The sequence below is a fragment of the Bufo gargarizans genome, chromosome 3 (genome assembly GCF_014858855.1).
Source record: "Bufo gargarizans isolate SCDJY-AF-19 chromosome 3, ASM1485885v1, whole genome shotgun sequence".
In the NCBI taxonomy this organism is placed as follows: domain Eukaryota; kingdom Metazoa; phylum Chordata; class Amphibia; order Anura; family Bufonidae; genus Bufo; species Bufo gargarizans.
Window position 1 is genome coordinate 305135623 of NC_058082.1, and position 17626 is coordinate 305153248.

General features: G+C 45.2%; 1 protein-coding gene across 1 annotated transcript in view; it reads right to left on the reverse strand.

The window, feature by feature from the left end:
• Positions 1–17626, reverse strand: part of LOC122931557 (cytidine monophosphate-N-acetylneuraminic acid hydroxylase-like) — a 186363-nt gene that overhangs the window by 48566 nt on the left and 120171 nt on the right. The window contains exons 5-7 of the mRNA XM_044285630.1: positions 4011–4201; positions 2877–3024; positions 1571–1652 (exon numbers count right to left, since the gene is read on the reverse strand). Of these exons, the coding sequence (XP_044141565.1) occupies positions 1571–1652; positions 2877–3024; positions 4011–4201 (421 nt within the window). The remainder of the gene's footprint in view (positions 1–1570; positions 1653–2876; positions 3025–4010; positions 4202–17626) is intronic.

Sequence of the window (17626 nt, forward strand, 5' to 3'; positions counted from 1 at the left end):
GTTGGATTTAAACCTGCCTCATTCTTCTAACTTCATACCACTACCACTCTCAACCCTTTGCACCATCAAGGTGCTGGCGCCACGACAATACTTAAGTCAGGGGCCCAGCCGCACAAGCACTCAGCACCCATTCCCCATCAAGGGCACCTCAATAACCACCTAGCCGGTCTTCCCAGTAACCGAGTGTGCCCCTGAGAATCCTGTGCTGTTCTCCCCTTCACCGCACTGCTGGCCCAGGGAGGCGCCTGCTAAACCGTGAATAACCGATGAACTGTTTGTACATTTCGGCCCACCTCACGTGTTCTACCCCTGCAGACTGGCACGTTGTACATATATCTCGGCTGGCCCTGACAATCTGGCGCCTGTGTCGCTGCTTTGAGTAGTGGTGCATGTGCAGAGGCTCTCCTTCCCCTTCTGGAGCAGCGACTGTTCATGCGCTGCTACCTGGAAGTGCAGCGACGCATGCACAGTTGCTGCTCCAATAGCTGAAGCAGAACCTCTCTGCTTGCGCTGCTACTTGGAGCTCCGGTACAGGTGAGAGATTGTCAGGACTGGCGGAGATGTCCGGCCCTGTCAGTCAAGTGGTAGGAGGAGCGCCCTTAGCTTCGGGGACACCGGGTCACAGGTGCAGATCTGTGCTTCATGAGGTGAACCGATTCTTACAAATCAATTTGCTCATCTCTAAAGGGAGGACATAAAATCATAGTTGCCACCAGTGTCAAATTTGCAGGGACTGTCCCTAATTTTCTGAGATTGTACCTTCAAATTTGGGTTGTCCCAAGCTGGAATTGGGCAGGGCTTATGCAAGCTCATCCATAAACTGGAATTCCCTGCAGGTCTCAATGCATGGCTCAACAATGTTGGTACGTATGGAAGGTTCTTCTTTTTTTTGTTATATATTAATTAAATGTGGAGGAATAAAGAGAACATTGATCCAAATGTGCCAAATTCATCCACAGGGCATACATCCTGTTCATAGATTGGGTTTAGGATAAAACAATGCCAGTTGGCAAATTTAGAAAAGTAGTGAAAAATGTCACTAAATCTCATATGCAACTCTAAATCCCCACCTGCACCATTATGAACACAGAAGACATGAATGGGGGCATTTTTCAAGACTGGTGCTAAGGAAAACCTTTCATTTTTTAGAGCTCATTTGGAAAATGAAATAGTCCATCTGATTGCTTGCTATGGGCGACTAAACCAGCATTCCTTAGCACCAGTTTTGATAAATGTCAATCTGAGTCTTAGACTAAGTGGGAGATTTATGAAAATTGCTTAAAAGAAGAACTGTCATAGCCTCCAATCACAGCACAGCTTTCATTTTTCAAGAGCAGCTACTCTCTATTACAGATGTTTTATGAGACTAAACTAATAAGCAAACATCTTTAATTGCTTTTCAATGGCTTTTGTTTCAAGTTAATACAATGAGTTAAGAAATTTGAGTTAAGAGTTTGAGTGTTAACTCTGCTACATCTGTAATTTACTATGGACAACAAAAACTGGTTTTCTTTTAGACAGTTTCAGATCTCTTCCCAATTTTTATAAATAATCCCTAGCATTGATTTACCTTTATATTCTACTATGATGCATGTATCTATTTCAGGGTGAATACCATCCATCAGAATCATAAAGCGGAGATGTTCATTGACCTAAATAAAAATAAGAGTGTTTATGAAGGCATCACTGGTTTCTAATTTAGCTATCTATCCAGTAACCTGGATTACAATATTGCATCATTATACACTGAGGTAGGGAATAATAACATGTACAACTACAGCCAAATTTCTAATCAATAAAAATAAATCAGCCATTTTTTTTATATATATAGAAGGCTGGGTAACATTACATTTTAGCCGTCCTCTGGCCTTTCCATCAGGGGTATAAGTTTGAATGTCCAAAATCGGCATTGACATTTGTACCACAACTGATCCATTCACTTCAGTGAGGCAAATGGGAGTCCAAAACATTTATATTTTGAGGCTCCATTCACACGTCCGTATAATGGGTCCGCAATTTGCGGAACAGGTGCGGACCCATTCATTCTCTATGGGGCAGGAATGGATGCGGACAGCACACAGTGTGCTGTCAGCATCCTCATTTCCGGAGCGCACCCCCAATCTTCCGGTCTGCGGCTCCGGAAAAAAATATAACATGTCCTATTCTTGTCCGCAATTGCGAACAAGAATAGACAGTTCTATGGGGCTGCCGGCCTGGTATATTGCAGATCTCAAATTTGCGGACTCAGTTTGAAATGATTTTCAGCCACTTCTATGCTTTCTGCCAGACAGAATAGCATAGTCTACAATGCTAGTCTGTGTGGCAAAAAGGATGGAAATGAACAGAAAGTCCATCAGACAGAGTATACACATGAATGGGAAATTGCACAGTTTTTGGGTATTCAAACGTATAGCCGAAAGAGAAAGTTTATCAGAGCCTAAGGCTACTTTGACACTAACATTTTTGGTGGATCCAGCAGGGTTCAGCAAAAACGCTTCCGTTGCTGATAATACAAACATCTGCATCCGTTATGAACGGATCCGGTTGTATTATCTTTAACATAGCCAAGACGGATCCGTTATGAACTCCATTGAAAGTCGATGGGGGCGAATCCATTTTCGATTGTGTCAGATTGTGTCAGAGAAAACTGTGTATCCCAGTACGGGAAGCAACCCATAGCCAATGGGATCTGTTAGGTATCGTTCATGTCAGTTATGTGCCGAATGCGGCACTTCTGTTATTTTCATTCTTCTGCTCCTATATCAGAGTAGAATAATGGAAAATAATAGCAGTGATGTGAACGAGCCCCAATCAGTTTAATTATATTGTGTCTATAATATTTTCAATCATTATTTAAAAGAAACAATTTGGCTGACCTGCTGCCATATTCCAAAAGGAACAGCATTGACATTTGTTAGATTAATGCCACTCTTTTCCAAGTACCAAAAGACTGGGCGTTCAGTTTCGCCCACAAATATTGGAACATCTGGTCTTCTTTCAGAAAGCTTCTTCAATGTTGGATAACTGAGGAACAATTAGTAAAAAAAAAAATCTTGTCAAATGTCAGGTCAGTGGGGTTTTGCCCTCAAGGCATTATTTGTGAAACTTGGCCATCCTTTAAAAAACAACTGAAAACTCTGCTAGTGGTTCACCAATAGTTGGACTCTTGTTGGACAAGGTAATGAAGGTCTACAATATGTACACAGTATTATTATCTAGAGAACTGCACAATTGTTTCAGGTCAGCAGAGATAATTTAAAGTGGTTGTGCAGCATCAGGATACTGATGACCTATCCTCAGGATCAGCTGGTTGAAATGGCTATGGCGCCCATGTTAATTTGTATGGGAGAGGAAGGTGTAATTATACTTCACCACCGCTACAAGGGAGACGGCATGCAGGAACACTGAAGAAGATGCAGCACTTGCATGAGGGCCTCAGCCTCTTCCACCAGCTGATTGTCAGGGATGCATGTCCTGACCCCCACTAAGGCTACATTCACATGACCGTATGTGTTTTGCTGTCCGCAAATTGTGGATCTGCAAAAAAGGATGACGTTCCGTATGGCATTACATTTTTTGGCGGATCCATTGTAACAATGCCTATCCTTGTCCACAAAATGGACTAGAATAGGATATGTTCTATTTTGTTTGCTGGGTTATGGGACTGACATACTGATGCGGATAGCACATGGTGTGCTGTCCGCATTTTTTGACACGGAAACAAAATACGTTTGTGTGAATGTAGCCTAATCCAGAGTATAGGTCATCAATATCCTAACACTACAAAACCACTTTAACAATTGATTTACAGTGCTTGGGTGCTACACCATTGGATATCCAGTGAGGTGTTGTATCAGTATGTCACTAGGGACTGAAGGGTTGTAGGGGAGAGAAAGGATTGTGATAAATTTCATTTTAAAGGATTCATTTTGCAATTTGCAACTTTCTCATGAGAACCACTCTGTTGGAACATTTTTAGAAAATCCTTTTTTGTATCTGAACATACATACCTTAGATGATCAGAATGCATGTGACTTATATAAATTAAATCTGCCCTGCACAATCTCTCCAACCAATCAGAAGGCGGCTCATGAAGCAGCCACCATCCTCGAGCAAAGGCTGGACCGGTCAGCCAGGGGTCAAAAACCATGTATGTTTCACCAAGCTTCAACTCCATGCAGGCATGAGTGAGATAGGCAATCTATAAAAACATGACATTTGTTACTATTATTCTTTACTAAACCACCTTGTTTATAAGTGCAGTGAAATCTCTTTGAGACGACCACCTAAAATGGTTTTCCACAGTACACTGTATATACCTAGGATATAAGTGAATTTAAAATCTGTAAATATGTAGCATAAATCAGGGGTTGGCTTCTGAAGAATTTTCACTGTATTTGCTTGTAACATAACGTGAATTCAAAATATTTGAGAATGAGTAAGCCTATGCAGGCTAAGTGAATAAATATATTTACTAAGTGTGATTAAATATATCACAGACAAATCACATACGGAATAATAAAAAAGTAAATACATCACTAGCCTAAATATGCAACATGCAATATGGAGTGAGACTCCGTCGGTCATGCTATAACACATGGCTTTCTACCATGTTATAACACATGACCAGAGTGTAATAGAGATAGGGCAAATCAATACTTGCATCCTACCTAGGGTTATGTTCTAGATGGAGTCCCCTGAATGTATGTGTGCCAAACCAGAGTTATTCCCATCAGTCCCTCCTCCAGTGTGCATCATGCATGTCTCTGAAATCACTCATGAATGTGGCCATATCACATTACAACGGAAATATTATTATACAGACTATCAAAAGTAATATAAAAAAACAGGATTAAAGGGGACAGAACCAATCATCAGTAATTTAAAATACCCATACAAAACATTGCTTTTCTTATTTCATTATAATATGCAGAAGAGGTTTATTTATGTGATCAAATAGCCTTACAGCCTTATTGAAATTGTGAAGATTTATCAAAACTGGTGTGAAGGATATCTGGCTTAGGTGCCCATAGCAACCAATCAGATTCCACCTTTCATCTTTCAGAGCACCTTTGGAAAATGAAAGGTGGAATCTAATTGGTTGCTATGGGCACCTAAGCTAAGTTTTAATTTACACCAGTTTTAATTTATCTCTCCAATATGTTTTGTGCAGAAAAATGCATTGCAGCACCTTGTATTATGTTCTTGAATCATTTGCATGTTCCATAATATTAGCGCCATTTCAAAGGAAAAATCTGTAATGAACTTGGTATAAATGTGCGCAATTTGCTTCCAGTGAAGGTAAAAAGTCAGCAGCAAAACTAGACTTAGTTCATGGACAAAAGGGGTCATTTATCAAACTGGTGTAAGGTAGAACTGACTCCACCTTTCTTTTTGGACCGCTACTTTGGAAAATGAAAGGTGGAATCTGATTGTTTGTTATAGGCAACTAAGCCAGTTCTACTTGACACCAGTTTGATAAATGACCCCATTTGTCTTTTTCTAATGGTTCCGTCAGGAAATCATACCTTTAACCCCTTCTACCCCGGGCCAGTTTTCACTTTCCTGCCCAGGTCATTTTTTGCAAATCTGACATGTGTCACTTTATGTGGTAGTAACTTTAAAATGCTTTTACTTCTACAGGCCATTCTAAGATTGTTTACTCATCACATATTGCACTTCATGACAGTGGTAAAAATGAGTCAAAATTTGTATTATTTTTTTAAATAAAATATCAAATTTACCAAACATTTTAAAAAATTAGCAAATTTCTAAATTTTAAATTTTCAACTTTTATAATAGATAGTAATACCTCCAAAAATAGTAATTACTTTACATTCCCCATATGTCTACTTCATGTTTGGATCATTTTGAAAATTACATTTTATTTTTTGGGGATGTTAGAAGGCTTAGAAGTTTAGAAGCAAATCTTAAAAATGCTTAATAACATATCCGAAACCCAATTTCTTCTGGACCATTTCAGTTATGAAGTCACTTTCTGGGGCTTACATACCATCGAAACCATCCATAAATCACCCCATTTTAGAAACTACACCCTCAAGGTATTCAAAACTGATTTTACAAACTTTGTTAACCCTTTTGGTGCCGCACGAGAATTAACCCCTTAAGGACACATGACGTATCGGTACGGCATGTTTCCCGAGTCCTTAAGGACACATGACGTACCGGTACGTCATGTGTTGTTCCGATCACTGCCGTGCGGCCGGCTGTGATCGGAACAAGGTGCCTGCTCAAATCATTGAGCAGGCACCTCGGCTAAATGCGCGGGGGGGTCCCGTGACCCCCCCATGTCCGCGATCGCAACAAACCGCAGGTCAATTCGGATCTGCGGTTTGTTGCGCTTTCTGCAGTTTCTGATCGCTGCGGTCCCTGACCGCGGCGATCAGAAACTTTAGTGTGGCGAAAATATATATTTATCACCCCCCCCCCTGCACCTCTGAATGATTTTAGCCCGGTGGGAGGTGCAGGGGGGGTGTTGCGGGCGGTGGGGGCGGTGCGGGAGGGGGGCGGTGCGGCAGGCGGGATCGCGATCCCCCGCCCGCCTCCCATTGAATAATCGTTGGTGTACAGTGGGTATACCAGGGTGCCAGCACATTGCTGGCACCCTGGTATAAACGGCTGACATCGGTGATGCGATGTCAGCCGTTTAACCCTTTCCATACAGCGGTCCGTACGGACCGCTGTATGGAAAAAGTTAACAGCAAGAGGGAGCTCCCTCCCTCTCCGATCGGGGGGCTGCAGTGCCTTTGCAGCCCCCCGATGGAGAGGGAGAGAGCCCCCAGACAGCCCCCCAGAGCCCCGTCCTTACCCTTCCCCGTCTGCGCAGTTCTGACCATAACTGAGCAGACGGGGAAGGTTCCCATGGCAACAGGACGCCTGCTCAGGCGTCCTGCTGTCCATGGTGCTGAACAGATCTGTGCTGAAAGCATAGATCTGTTCAGTGTAAGTAAAATACAGTACAGAGCCCTATATAGAGTACAGTACTGTATTATACAGACATCAGACCCACTGGATCTTCAAGAACCAAGTGGGTCTGGGTCAAAAAAAAGTGAAAAAAAGGTAAAAATCAAAAAACACATTTATCACTGATCAAAAATTAAAAAAATAAAATTCCCTACTAGAGTTGAGCGAACACCTGGATGTTCGGGTTCGAGAAGTTCGGCCGAACATCCCGGAAATGTTCGGGTTCGGGAACCGAACCCGATCCGAACTTCGTCCCGAACCCGAACCCCATTGAAGTCAATGGGGACCCGAACTTTTCGGCACTAAAACGGCTGTAAAACAGCCCAGGAAAGGGCTAGAGGGCTGCAAAAGGCAGCAACATGTAGGTAAATCCCCTGCAAACAAATGTGGATAGGGAAATTAATTAAAATAAAAATTAAATAAATAAAAATTAACCAAAATCAATTGGAGAGAGGTTCCATAGCAGAGAATCTGGCTTCCCGTCACCCACCACTGGAACAGTCCATTCTCAGATATTTAGGCCCCGGCACCCAGGCAGAGGAGAGAGGTCCCGTAACAGACAATCTGGCTTCATGTCAGCAGAGAATCAGTCTTCATGTCATAGCAGAGAATCAGGCTTCACGTCACCCACCACTGTAAGAGTCCATTTTCATAAATTTAGGCCCAGCACCCAGGCAGAGGAGAGAGGTCCCGTAACAGAGGATCTGGCTTCATGTCAGCAGAGAATCAGTCTGCATGTCATAGCAGAGAATCAGGCTTCACGTCAGCCACCACTGCAACAGTCCATTGTCATAAATTTAGGCCCAGCACCCAGGCAGAGGAGAGAGGTCCCGTAACAGAGGATCTGGCTTCATGTCAGCAGAGAATCAGTCTGCATGTCATAGCAGAGAATCAGGCTTCACGTCAGCCACCACTGCAACAGTCCATTGTCATAAATTTAGGCCCAGCACCCAGGCAGAGGAGAGAGGTCCCGTAACAGACAATCTGGCTTCATGTCAGCAGAGAATTAGTCTGCATGTCATAGCAGAGAATGAGGCTTCACGTCAGCCACCACTGCAACAGTCCATTGGCATATATTTAGGCCTAGCACACAGGCAGAGGAGAGAGGTCCCGTAACAGACAATCTGGCTTCATGTCAGCAGAGAATCAGTCTGCATGTCATAGCAGAGAATGAGGCTTCACGTCACCCACCACTGCAACAGTCCATTGGCATATATTTAGGCCTAGCACACAGGCAGAGCAGAGAGGTCCCGTAACAGACAATCTGGCTTCATGACAGCAGAGAATCAGTCTGCATGTCATAGCAGAGAATGAGGCTTCACGTCACCCACCACTGCAACAGTCCATTGGCATATATTTAGGCCTAGCACACAGGCAGAGCAGAGAGGTCCCGTAACAGACAATCTGGCTTCATGTCAGCAGAGAATCAGTCTGCATGTCATAGCAGAGAATGAGGCTTCACGTCACCCACCACTGCAACAGTCCATTGGCATATATTTAGGCCTAGCACACAGGCAGAGCAGAGAGGTCCCGTAACAGACGATCTGGCTTCATGTCAGCAGAGAATCAGTCTGCATGTCATAGCAGAGAATGAGGCTTCACGTCACCCACCACTGCAACAGTCCATTGGCATATATTTAGGCCTAGCACACAGGCAGAGCAGAGAGGTCCCGTAACAGACAATCTGGCTTCATGACAGCAGAGAATCAGTCTGCATGTCATAGCAGAGAATGAGGCTTCACGTCACCCACCACTGCAACAGTCCATTGGCATATATTTAGGCCTAGCACACAGGCAGAGCAGAGAGGTCCCGTAACAGACAATCTGGCTTCATGTCAGCAGAGAATCAGTCTGCATGTCATAGCAGAGAATGAGGCTTCACGTCACCCACCACTGCAACAGTCCATTGGCATATATTTAGGCCTAGCACACAGGCAGAGCAGAGAGGTCCCGTAACAGACGATCTGGCTTCATGTCAGCAGAGAATCAGTCTGCATGTCATAGCAGAGAATGAGGCTTCACGTCACCCACCACTGCAACAGTCCATTGGCATATATTTAGGCCTAGCACACAGGCAGAGCAGAGAGGTCCCGTAACAGACAATCTGGCTTCATGTCAGCAGAGAATCAGTCTGCATGTCATAGCAGAGAATGAGGCTTCACGTCACCCACCACTGCAACAGTCCATTGGCATATATTTAGGCCTAGCACACAGGCAGAGCAGAGAGGTCCCGTAACAGACGATCTGGCTTCATGTCAGCAGAGAATCAGTCTGCATGTCATAGCAGAGAATGAGGCTTCACGTCACCCACCACTGCAACAGTCCATTGGCATATATTTAGGCCTAGCACACAGGCAGAGCAGAGAGGTCCCGTAACAGACAATCTGGCTTCATGTCAGCAGAGAATCAGTCTGCATGTCATAGCAGAGAATCAGGCTTCACGTCAGCCACCACTGCAACAGTCCATTGTCATAAATTTAGGCCCAGCACCCAGGCAGAGGAGAGAGGTCCCGTAACAGACAATCTGGCTTCATGTCAGCAGAGAATTAGTCTGCATGTCATAGCAGAGAATCAGGCTTCATGTCAGCCACCACTGCAACAGTCCATTGGCATATATTTAGGCCTAGCACACAGGCAGAGGAGAGGTTCATTCAACTTTGGGTAGCCTCGCAATATAATGGTAAAATGAAAATAAAAATAGGATTGAATGAGGAAGTGCCCTGGAGTCCAATAATATATGGTTATGGGGAGGTAGTTAATGTCTAATCTGGACAAGGGACGGACAGGTCCTGTGGGATCCATGCCTGGTTCATTTTTATGAACGTCAGCTTGTCCACATTGGCTGTAGACAGGCGGCTGCGTTTGTCTGTAATGACGCCCCCTGCCGTGCTGAATACACGTTCAGACAAAACGCTGGCTGCCGGGCAGGCCAGCACCTCCAAGGCATAAAAGGCTAGCTCTGGCCACGTGGACAATTTAGAGACCCAGAAGTTGAATGGGGCCGAACCATCAGTCAGTACGTGGAGGGGTGTGCACACGTACTGTTCCACCATGTTAGTGAAATGTTGCCTCCTGCTAACACGTTGCGTATCAGGTGGTGGTGCAGTTAGCTGTGGCGTGTTGACAAAAGTTTTCCACATCTCTGCCATGCTAACCCTGCCCTCAGAGGAGCTGGCCGTGACACAGCTGCCTTGGCGACCTCTTGCTCCTCCTCTGCCTTGGCCTTGGGCTTCCACTTGTTCCCCTGTGACATTTGGGAATGCTCTCAGTAGCGCGTCTACCAACGTGCGCTTGTACTCGCGCATCTTCCTATCACGCTCCAGTGCAGGAAGTAAGGTGGGCACATTGTCTTTGTAGCGTGGATCCAGCAGGGTGGCAACCCAGTAGTCCGCACAGGTTAAAATGTGGGCAACTCTGCTGTCGTTGCGCAGGCACTGCAGCATGTAGTCGCTCATGTGTGCCAGGCTGCCCAGGGGTAAGGACAAGCTGTCCTCTGTGGGAGGCGTATCGTCATCGTCCTGCCTTTCCCCCCAGCCACGCACCAGTGATGGACCCGAGCTGCGTTGGGTGCCACCCCGCTGTGACCATGCTTCATCCTCATCCTCCTCCACCTCCTCCTCATCCTCGTCCTCCTCGTCCTCCAGTAGTGGGCCCTGGCTGGCCACATTTGTACCTGGCCTCTGCTGTTGCCAAAAACCTCCCTCTGAGTCACTTCGAAGAGACTGGCCTGAAAGTGCTAAAAATGACCCCTCTTCCTCCTCCTCCTCCTCCTCCTCCTGGGCCACCTCCTCTTCCATCATCGCCCTAAGTGTTTTCTCAAGGAGACATAGAAGTGGTATTGTAACGCTGATAACGGTGTCATCGCCACTGGCCATGTTGGTGGAGTACTCGAAACAGCGCAACAGGGCACACAGGTCTCGCATGGAGGCCCAGTCATTGGTGGTGAAGTGGTGCTGTTCTGTAGTGCGACTGACCCGTGCGTGCTGCAGCTGAAACTCCACTATGGCCTGCTGCTGCTCGCACAGTCTGTCCAGCATGTGCAAGGTGGAGTTCCACCTGGTGGGCACGTCGCATATGAGGCGGTGAGCGGGAAGGCCGAAGTTACGCTGTAGCGCAGACAGGCGAGCAGCAGCAGGATGTGAACGCCGGAAGCGCGAACAGACGGCCCGCACTTTATGCAGCAGCTCTGACATGTCGGGGTAGTTGTGAATGAACTTCTGCACCACCAAATTCAGCACATGCGCCAAGCAAGGGATGTGCGTCAAATTGGCTAGTCCCAGAGCTGCAACGAGATTTCGCCCATTATCACACACCACCAGGCCGGGCTTGAGGCTCACCGGCAGCAACCACTCGTCGGTCTGTTGTTCAATACCCCGCCACAACTCCTGTGCGGTGTGGGGCCTGTCCCCCAAACATATGAGTTTCAGAATGGCCTGCTGACGTTTACCCCGGGCTGTGCTGAAGTTGGTGGTGAAGGTGTGTGGCTGACTGGATGAGCAGGTGGAAGAAGAGGAGGAGGAAGCCGAGAAGGAGGAGGTGGCAACAGGAGGCAAAGAATGTTGCCCTGCGATCCTTGGCGGCGGAAGGACGTGCGCCAAACAGCTCTCCGCCTGGGGCCCAGCTGCCACTACATTTACCCAGTGTGCAGTTAGGGAGATATAGCGTCCCTGGCCGTGCTTACTGGTCCACGTATCTGTGGTTAGGTGGACCTTGCTACAGATGGCGTTGCGCAGTGCACACTTGATTTTATCGGATACTTGGTTGTGCAGGGAAGGCACGGCTCTCTTGGAGAAGTAGTGCCGGCTGGGAACAACATACTGTGGGACAGCAAGCGACATGAGCTGTTTGAAGCTGTCTGTGTCCACCAGCCTAAATGACAGCATTTCATAGGCCAGTAGTTTAGAAATGCTGGCATTCAGGGCCAGGGATCGAGGGTGGCTAGGTGGGAATTTACGCTTTCTATCAAATGTTTGTGAGATGGAGAGCTGAACGCTGGCGTGTGACATGGTTGAGACGCTTGGTGACGGAGGTGGTGGTGGTGGTGTTGGTGGTACATCCCCTGTTTGCTGGGCGGCAGGTGCCAACGTTCCTCCAGAGGCGGAGGAAGAGGCCGAGGCGGCAGCAGCAGAATAGGCCGAGGCGGCAGCAGCAGAAGAGGTAGCAGGGGGAGCCTGAGTGACTTCCTTGGTTTTAAGGTGTTTACTCCACTGCAGTTCATGCTTTGCATGCAGGTGCCTGGTCATGCAGGTTGTGCTCAGGTTCAGAACGTTAATGCCTCGCTTCAGGCTCTGATGGCACAGCGTGCAAACCACTCGGGTCTTGTCGTCAGCACATTGTTTGAAGAAGTGCCATGCCAGGGAACTCCTTGAAGCTGCCTTTGGGGTGCTCGGTCCCAGATGGCGGCGGTCAGTAGCAGGCGGAGTCTCTTGGCGGCGGGTGTTCTGCTTTTGCCCACTGCTCCCTCTTTTGCTACGCTGTTGGCTCGGTCTCACCACTGCCTCTTCCTCCGAACTGTGAAAGTCAGTGGCACGACCTTCATTCCATGTGGGGTCTAGGACCTCATCGTCCCCTGCTTCGTCTTCCACCCAGTCTTGATCCCTGACCTCCTGTTCAGTCTGCACACTGCAGAAAGACGCAGCAGTTGGCACCTGTGTTTCGTCATCATCAGAGACATGCTGAGGTGGTATTCCCATGTCCTCATCATCAGGAAACATAAGTGGTTGTGCGTCAGTGCATTCTATGTCTTTCACCGCTGGGGAAGGGCTAGGTGGATGCCCTTGGGAAACCCTGCCAGCGGAGTCTTCAAACAGCATAAGAGACTGCTGCATAACTTGAGGCTGAGACAGTTTCCCTGGTATGCATGGGGGTGATGTGACAGACTGATGGGGTTGGTTTTCAGGCGCCATCTGTGCGCTTTCTGCAGAAGACTGGGTGGGAGATAATGTGAACGTGCTGGATCCACTGTCGGCCACCCAATTGACTAATGCCTGTACCTGCTCAGGCCTTACCATCCTTAGAACGGCATTGGGCCCCACCATAAATCGCTGTAAATTCTGGCGGCTACTGGGACCTGAGGTAGTTGGTACACTAGGACGTGTGGATGTGGCAGAACGGCCACGTCCTCTCCCAGCACCAGAGGGTCCACTAACACCACCACGACCATGTCCACGTCCGCGTCCCTTACTAGATGTTTTTCTCATTGTTATGGTTCACCACAACAACAAATATATTATTTGGCCCAATGTATTGTATTCAAATTCAGCGGGATATAAATTTGAGGCCTAGTATTTAGGCGCTGGGTGACCGGTATGGATTTAGTGACAGAATTAGACTTGGAAATGCACAGAAGCGTGTGTGTGTGAAGTTATTCTGAATGACCCAATGTGCACCTTGAATATTATATACCCTTTTAGGGATAGATTTCAAATAGCTCTGATATAGCAGAAACCACTAAATTATGAAATTGTTAAATTGGGAATTGTATTTCAACCCAGAACAAAAAATGTGCTTTGACGGACACTAAATAACTTTCCCAGCCACAACAGGACAGCGGTAACGAGAGATTTAGCAGGATATAAATTTGAGGCCTAGTATTTAGGCGCTGGGTGACAGGTATGGGTTTAGTGACAGAATTAGACTTGGAAATACACAGTAGCGGGTGTGTGTGAAGTTATTCTGAATGACCCAATGTGCACCTTGAATATTATATACCCTTTTAGGGATAGATTTCAAATAGCTCTGATATAGCAGAAACCACTAAATTATGAAATTGTTAAATTGGGAATTGTATTTAAACCCAGAACAAAAAATGTGCTTTGACGGACACTAAATAACTTTCCCAGCCACAACAGGACAGCGTTAACGAGAGATTTAGCAGGATATAAATTTGAGGCCTAGTATTTAGGCGCTGGGTGACAGGTATGGGTTTAGTGACAGAATTAGACTTAGAAATACACAGTAGCGGGTGTGTGTGAAGTTATTCTGAATGACCCAATGTGCACCTTGAATATTATATACCCTTTTAGGGATAGATTTCAAATAGCTCTGATATAGCAGAAACCACTAAATTATGAAATTGCTAAATTGGGAATTGTATTTCAACCCAGAACAAAAAATGTGCTTTGACGGACACTAAATAACTTTCCCAGCCACAACAGGACAGCGTTAACGAGAGATTTAGCAGGATATAAATTTGAGGCCTAGTATTTAGGCGCTGGGTGACAGGTATGGGTTTAGTGACAGAATTAGACTTGGAAATACACAGTAGCGGGTGTGTGTGAAGTTATTCTGAATGACCCAATGTGCACCTTGAATATTATATACCCTTTTAGGGATAGATTTCAAATAGCTCTGATATAGCAGAAACCACTAAATTATGAAATTGTTAAATTGGGAATTGTATTTAAACCCAGAACAAAAAATGTGCTTTGACGGACACTAAATAACTTTCCCAGCCACAACAGGACAGCGTTAACGAGAGATTTAGCAGGATATAAATTTGAGGCCTAGTATTTAGGCGCTGGGTGACAGGTATGGGTTTAGTGACAGAATTAGACTTAGAAATACACAGTAGCGGGTGTGTGTGAAGTTATTCTGAATGACCCAATGTGCACCTTGAATATTATATACCCTTTTAGGGATAGATTTCAAATAGCTCTGATATAGCAGAAACCACTAAATTATGAAATTGCTAAATTGGGAATTGTATTTCAACCCAGAACAAAAAATGTGCTTTGACGGACACTAAATAACTTTCCCAGCCACAACAGGACAGCGTTAACGAGAGATTTAGCAGGATATAAATTTGAGGCCTAGTATTTAGGCGCTGGGTGACAGGTATGGGTTTAGTGACAGAATTAGACTTGGAAATACACAGTAGCGGGTGTGTGTGAAGTTATTCTGAATGACCCAATGTGCACCTTGAATATTATATACCCTTTTAGGGATAGATTTCAAATAGCTCTGATATAGCAGAAACCACTAAATTATGAAATTGCTTAAATTGGGAATTGTATTTCAACCCAGAACAAAAAATGTGCTTTGACGGACACTAAATAACTTTCCCAGCCACAACAGGACAGCGTTAACGAGAGATTTAGCAGGATATAAATTTGAGGCCTAGTATTTAGGCGCTGGGTGACAGGTATGGGTTTAGTGACAGAATTAGACTTAGAAATACACAGTAGCGGGTGTGTGTGAAGTTATTCTGAATGACCCAATGTGCACCTTGAATATTATATACCCTTTTAGGGATAGATTTCAAATAGCTCTGATATAGCAGAAACCACTAAATTATGAAATTGCTAAATTGGGAATTGTATTTCAACCCAGAACAAAAAATGTGCTTTGACGGACACTAAATAACTTTCCCAGCCACAACAGGACAGCGGTAACGAGAGATTTAGCAGGATATAAATTTGAGGCCTAGTATTTAGGCGCTGGGTGACAGGTATGGGTTTAGTGACAGAATTAGACTTGGAAATACACAGTAGCGGGTGTGTGTGAAGTTATTCTGAATGACCCAATGTGCACCTTGAATATTATATACCCTTTTAGGGATAGATTTCAAATAGCTCTGATATAGCAGGAACCACTAAATTATGAAATTGCTAAATTGGGAATTGTATTTCAACCCAGAACAAAAAATGTGCTTTGACGGACACTAAATAACTTTCCCAGCCACAACAGGACAGCGGTAACGAGAGATTTAGCAGGATATAAATTTGAGGCCTAGTATTTAGGCGCTGGGTGACAGGTATGGGTTTAGTGACAGAATTAGACTTGGAAATACACAGTAGCGGGTGTGTGTGAAGTTATTCTGAATGACCCAATGTGCACCTTGAATATTATATACCCTTTTAGGGATAGATTTCAAATAGCTCTGATATAGCAGGAACCACTAAATTATGAAATTGCTAAATTGGGAATTGTACTTCAACCCAGAACAAAAAATGTGCTTTGACGGACACTAAATAACTTTCCCAGCCACAACAGGACAGCGGTAACGAGAGATTTAGCGGGATATAAATTTGAGGCCTAGTATTTAGGCGCTGGGTGACCGGTATGGATTTAGTGACAGAATTAGACTGGGATATGGCCAAAAAATAACCACACTATTGCTGGTTAAATGCACTTGGTGACGGGCGCAGCTTGCCCCTGATTTAGTATATGGCCAAAAAATGAACAGACTATTGCTGGTTAAATGCACTTGGTGTCACAGCTTGACGCACCACACTACTGAGGGTTAAATGCACTTGGTGACGGGCGCAGCTTGCCCCTGATGTAGTATATGGCCAAAAAATGAACAGACTATTGCTGGTTAAATGCACTTGGTGTGACAGCTTCACCCTGATGTAGGCTTTAGCCAAAAAACAACCACACCATTGAGGGTTAAATGCACTTGGTGACAGGCGCAGCTTGCCCCTGATTTAGTATATGGCCAAAAAAATGAACAGACTATTGCTGGTTAAATGCACTTGGTGTGACAGCTTCACCCTGATGTAGGCTTTAGCCAAAAAACAACCACACCATTGAGGGTTAAATGCACTTGGTCGCAGCTTGGATGCACTTGGTCGCAGCACCGCACAAGACACAAAATGGCCGCCGATCACCCCAGAAAAAAGTGACTGACAAACGGTCTGGGCAGCCTAAAAACAGTGAGTGAGCATTTGAATTTCAGCAGCTCAATGATGCACAGCTGCAGATCGATCGATTAATCAAGTGAAGTCCTTTGGAGGAGTTAATCTGCCTAATCTCGCCCTACTGTCGCATCCGCAACCTCTCCCTACGCTAATCAGAGCAGAGTGACGGGCGGCGCTATGTGACTCCAGCTTAAATAGAGGCTGGGTCACATGGTGCTCTGGCCAATCACAGCCATGCCAATAGTAGGCATGGCTGTGACGGCCTCTTGGGGCAAGTAGTATGACGCTTGTTGATTGGCTGCTTTGCAGCCTTTCAAAAAGCGCCAAGAAAGCGTCACAAAAGCGCCAAGAAAGCGACGAACACCGAACCCGAACCCGGACTTTTACGAAAATGTCCGGGTTCGGGTCCGTGTCACGGACACCCCAAAATTCGGTACGAACCCGAACTATACAGTTCGAGTTCGCTCATCCCTATTCCCTACACATGTTTGGTATCGCCGCATCTGTAACGACCTGATCTATAAAACGGTCATGTTACTTTACCCGAACGGTGAACGCCATAAAAATAAAAAATAAAAAACTATGATGAAATTGAAATTTTGTCCACCTTACTTCCCAAAAAAAGGTAATAAAAGTGATCAAAAAAGTCGCCTGTACGCCAAAGTTGTAACAATCAAACCGTCATCTCATCCCACAAAAAATGAGACCCTACTTAAGATAATCGCCCAAAAACTGAAAAAACTATGGCTCTTAGACTATGGAAACACTAAAACATCATTTTTTTTGTTTCAAAAATGAAATCATTGTGTAAAACTTACATAAATAAAAAAAAAGTATACATATTAGGTATCAGCCGCGTCCGTATCGACTGGCTCTATAAAAATATCACATGACCTAACCCCTCAGGTGACCACCGTAAAAAAATAAAAATAAAAACGGTGTAAAAAAAGCCATTTTTTGTCATCTTACGTCACAAAAAGTGTGATAGCAAGCGATCAAAA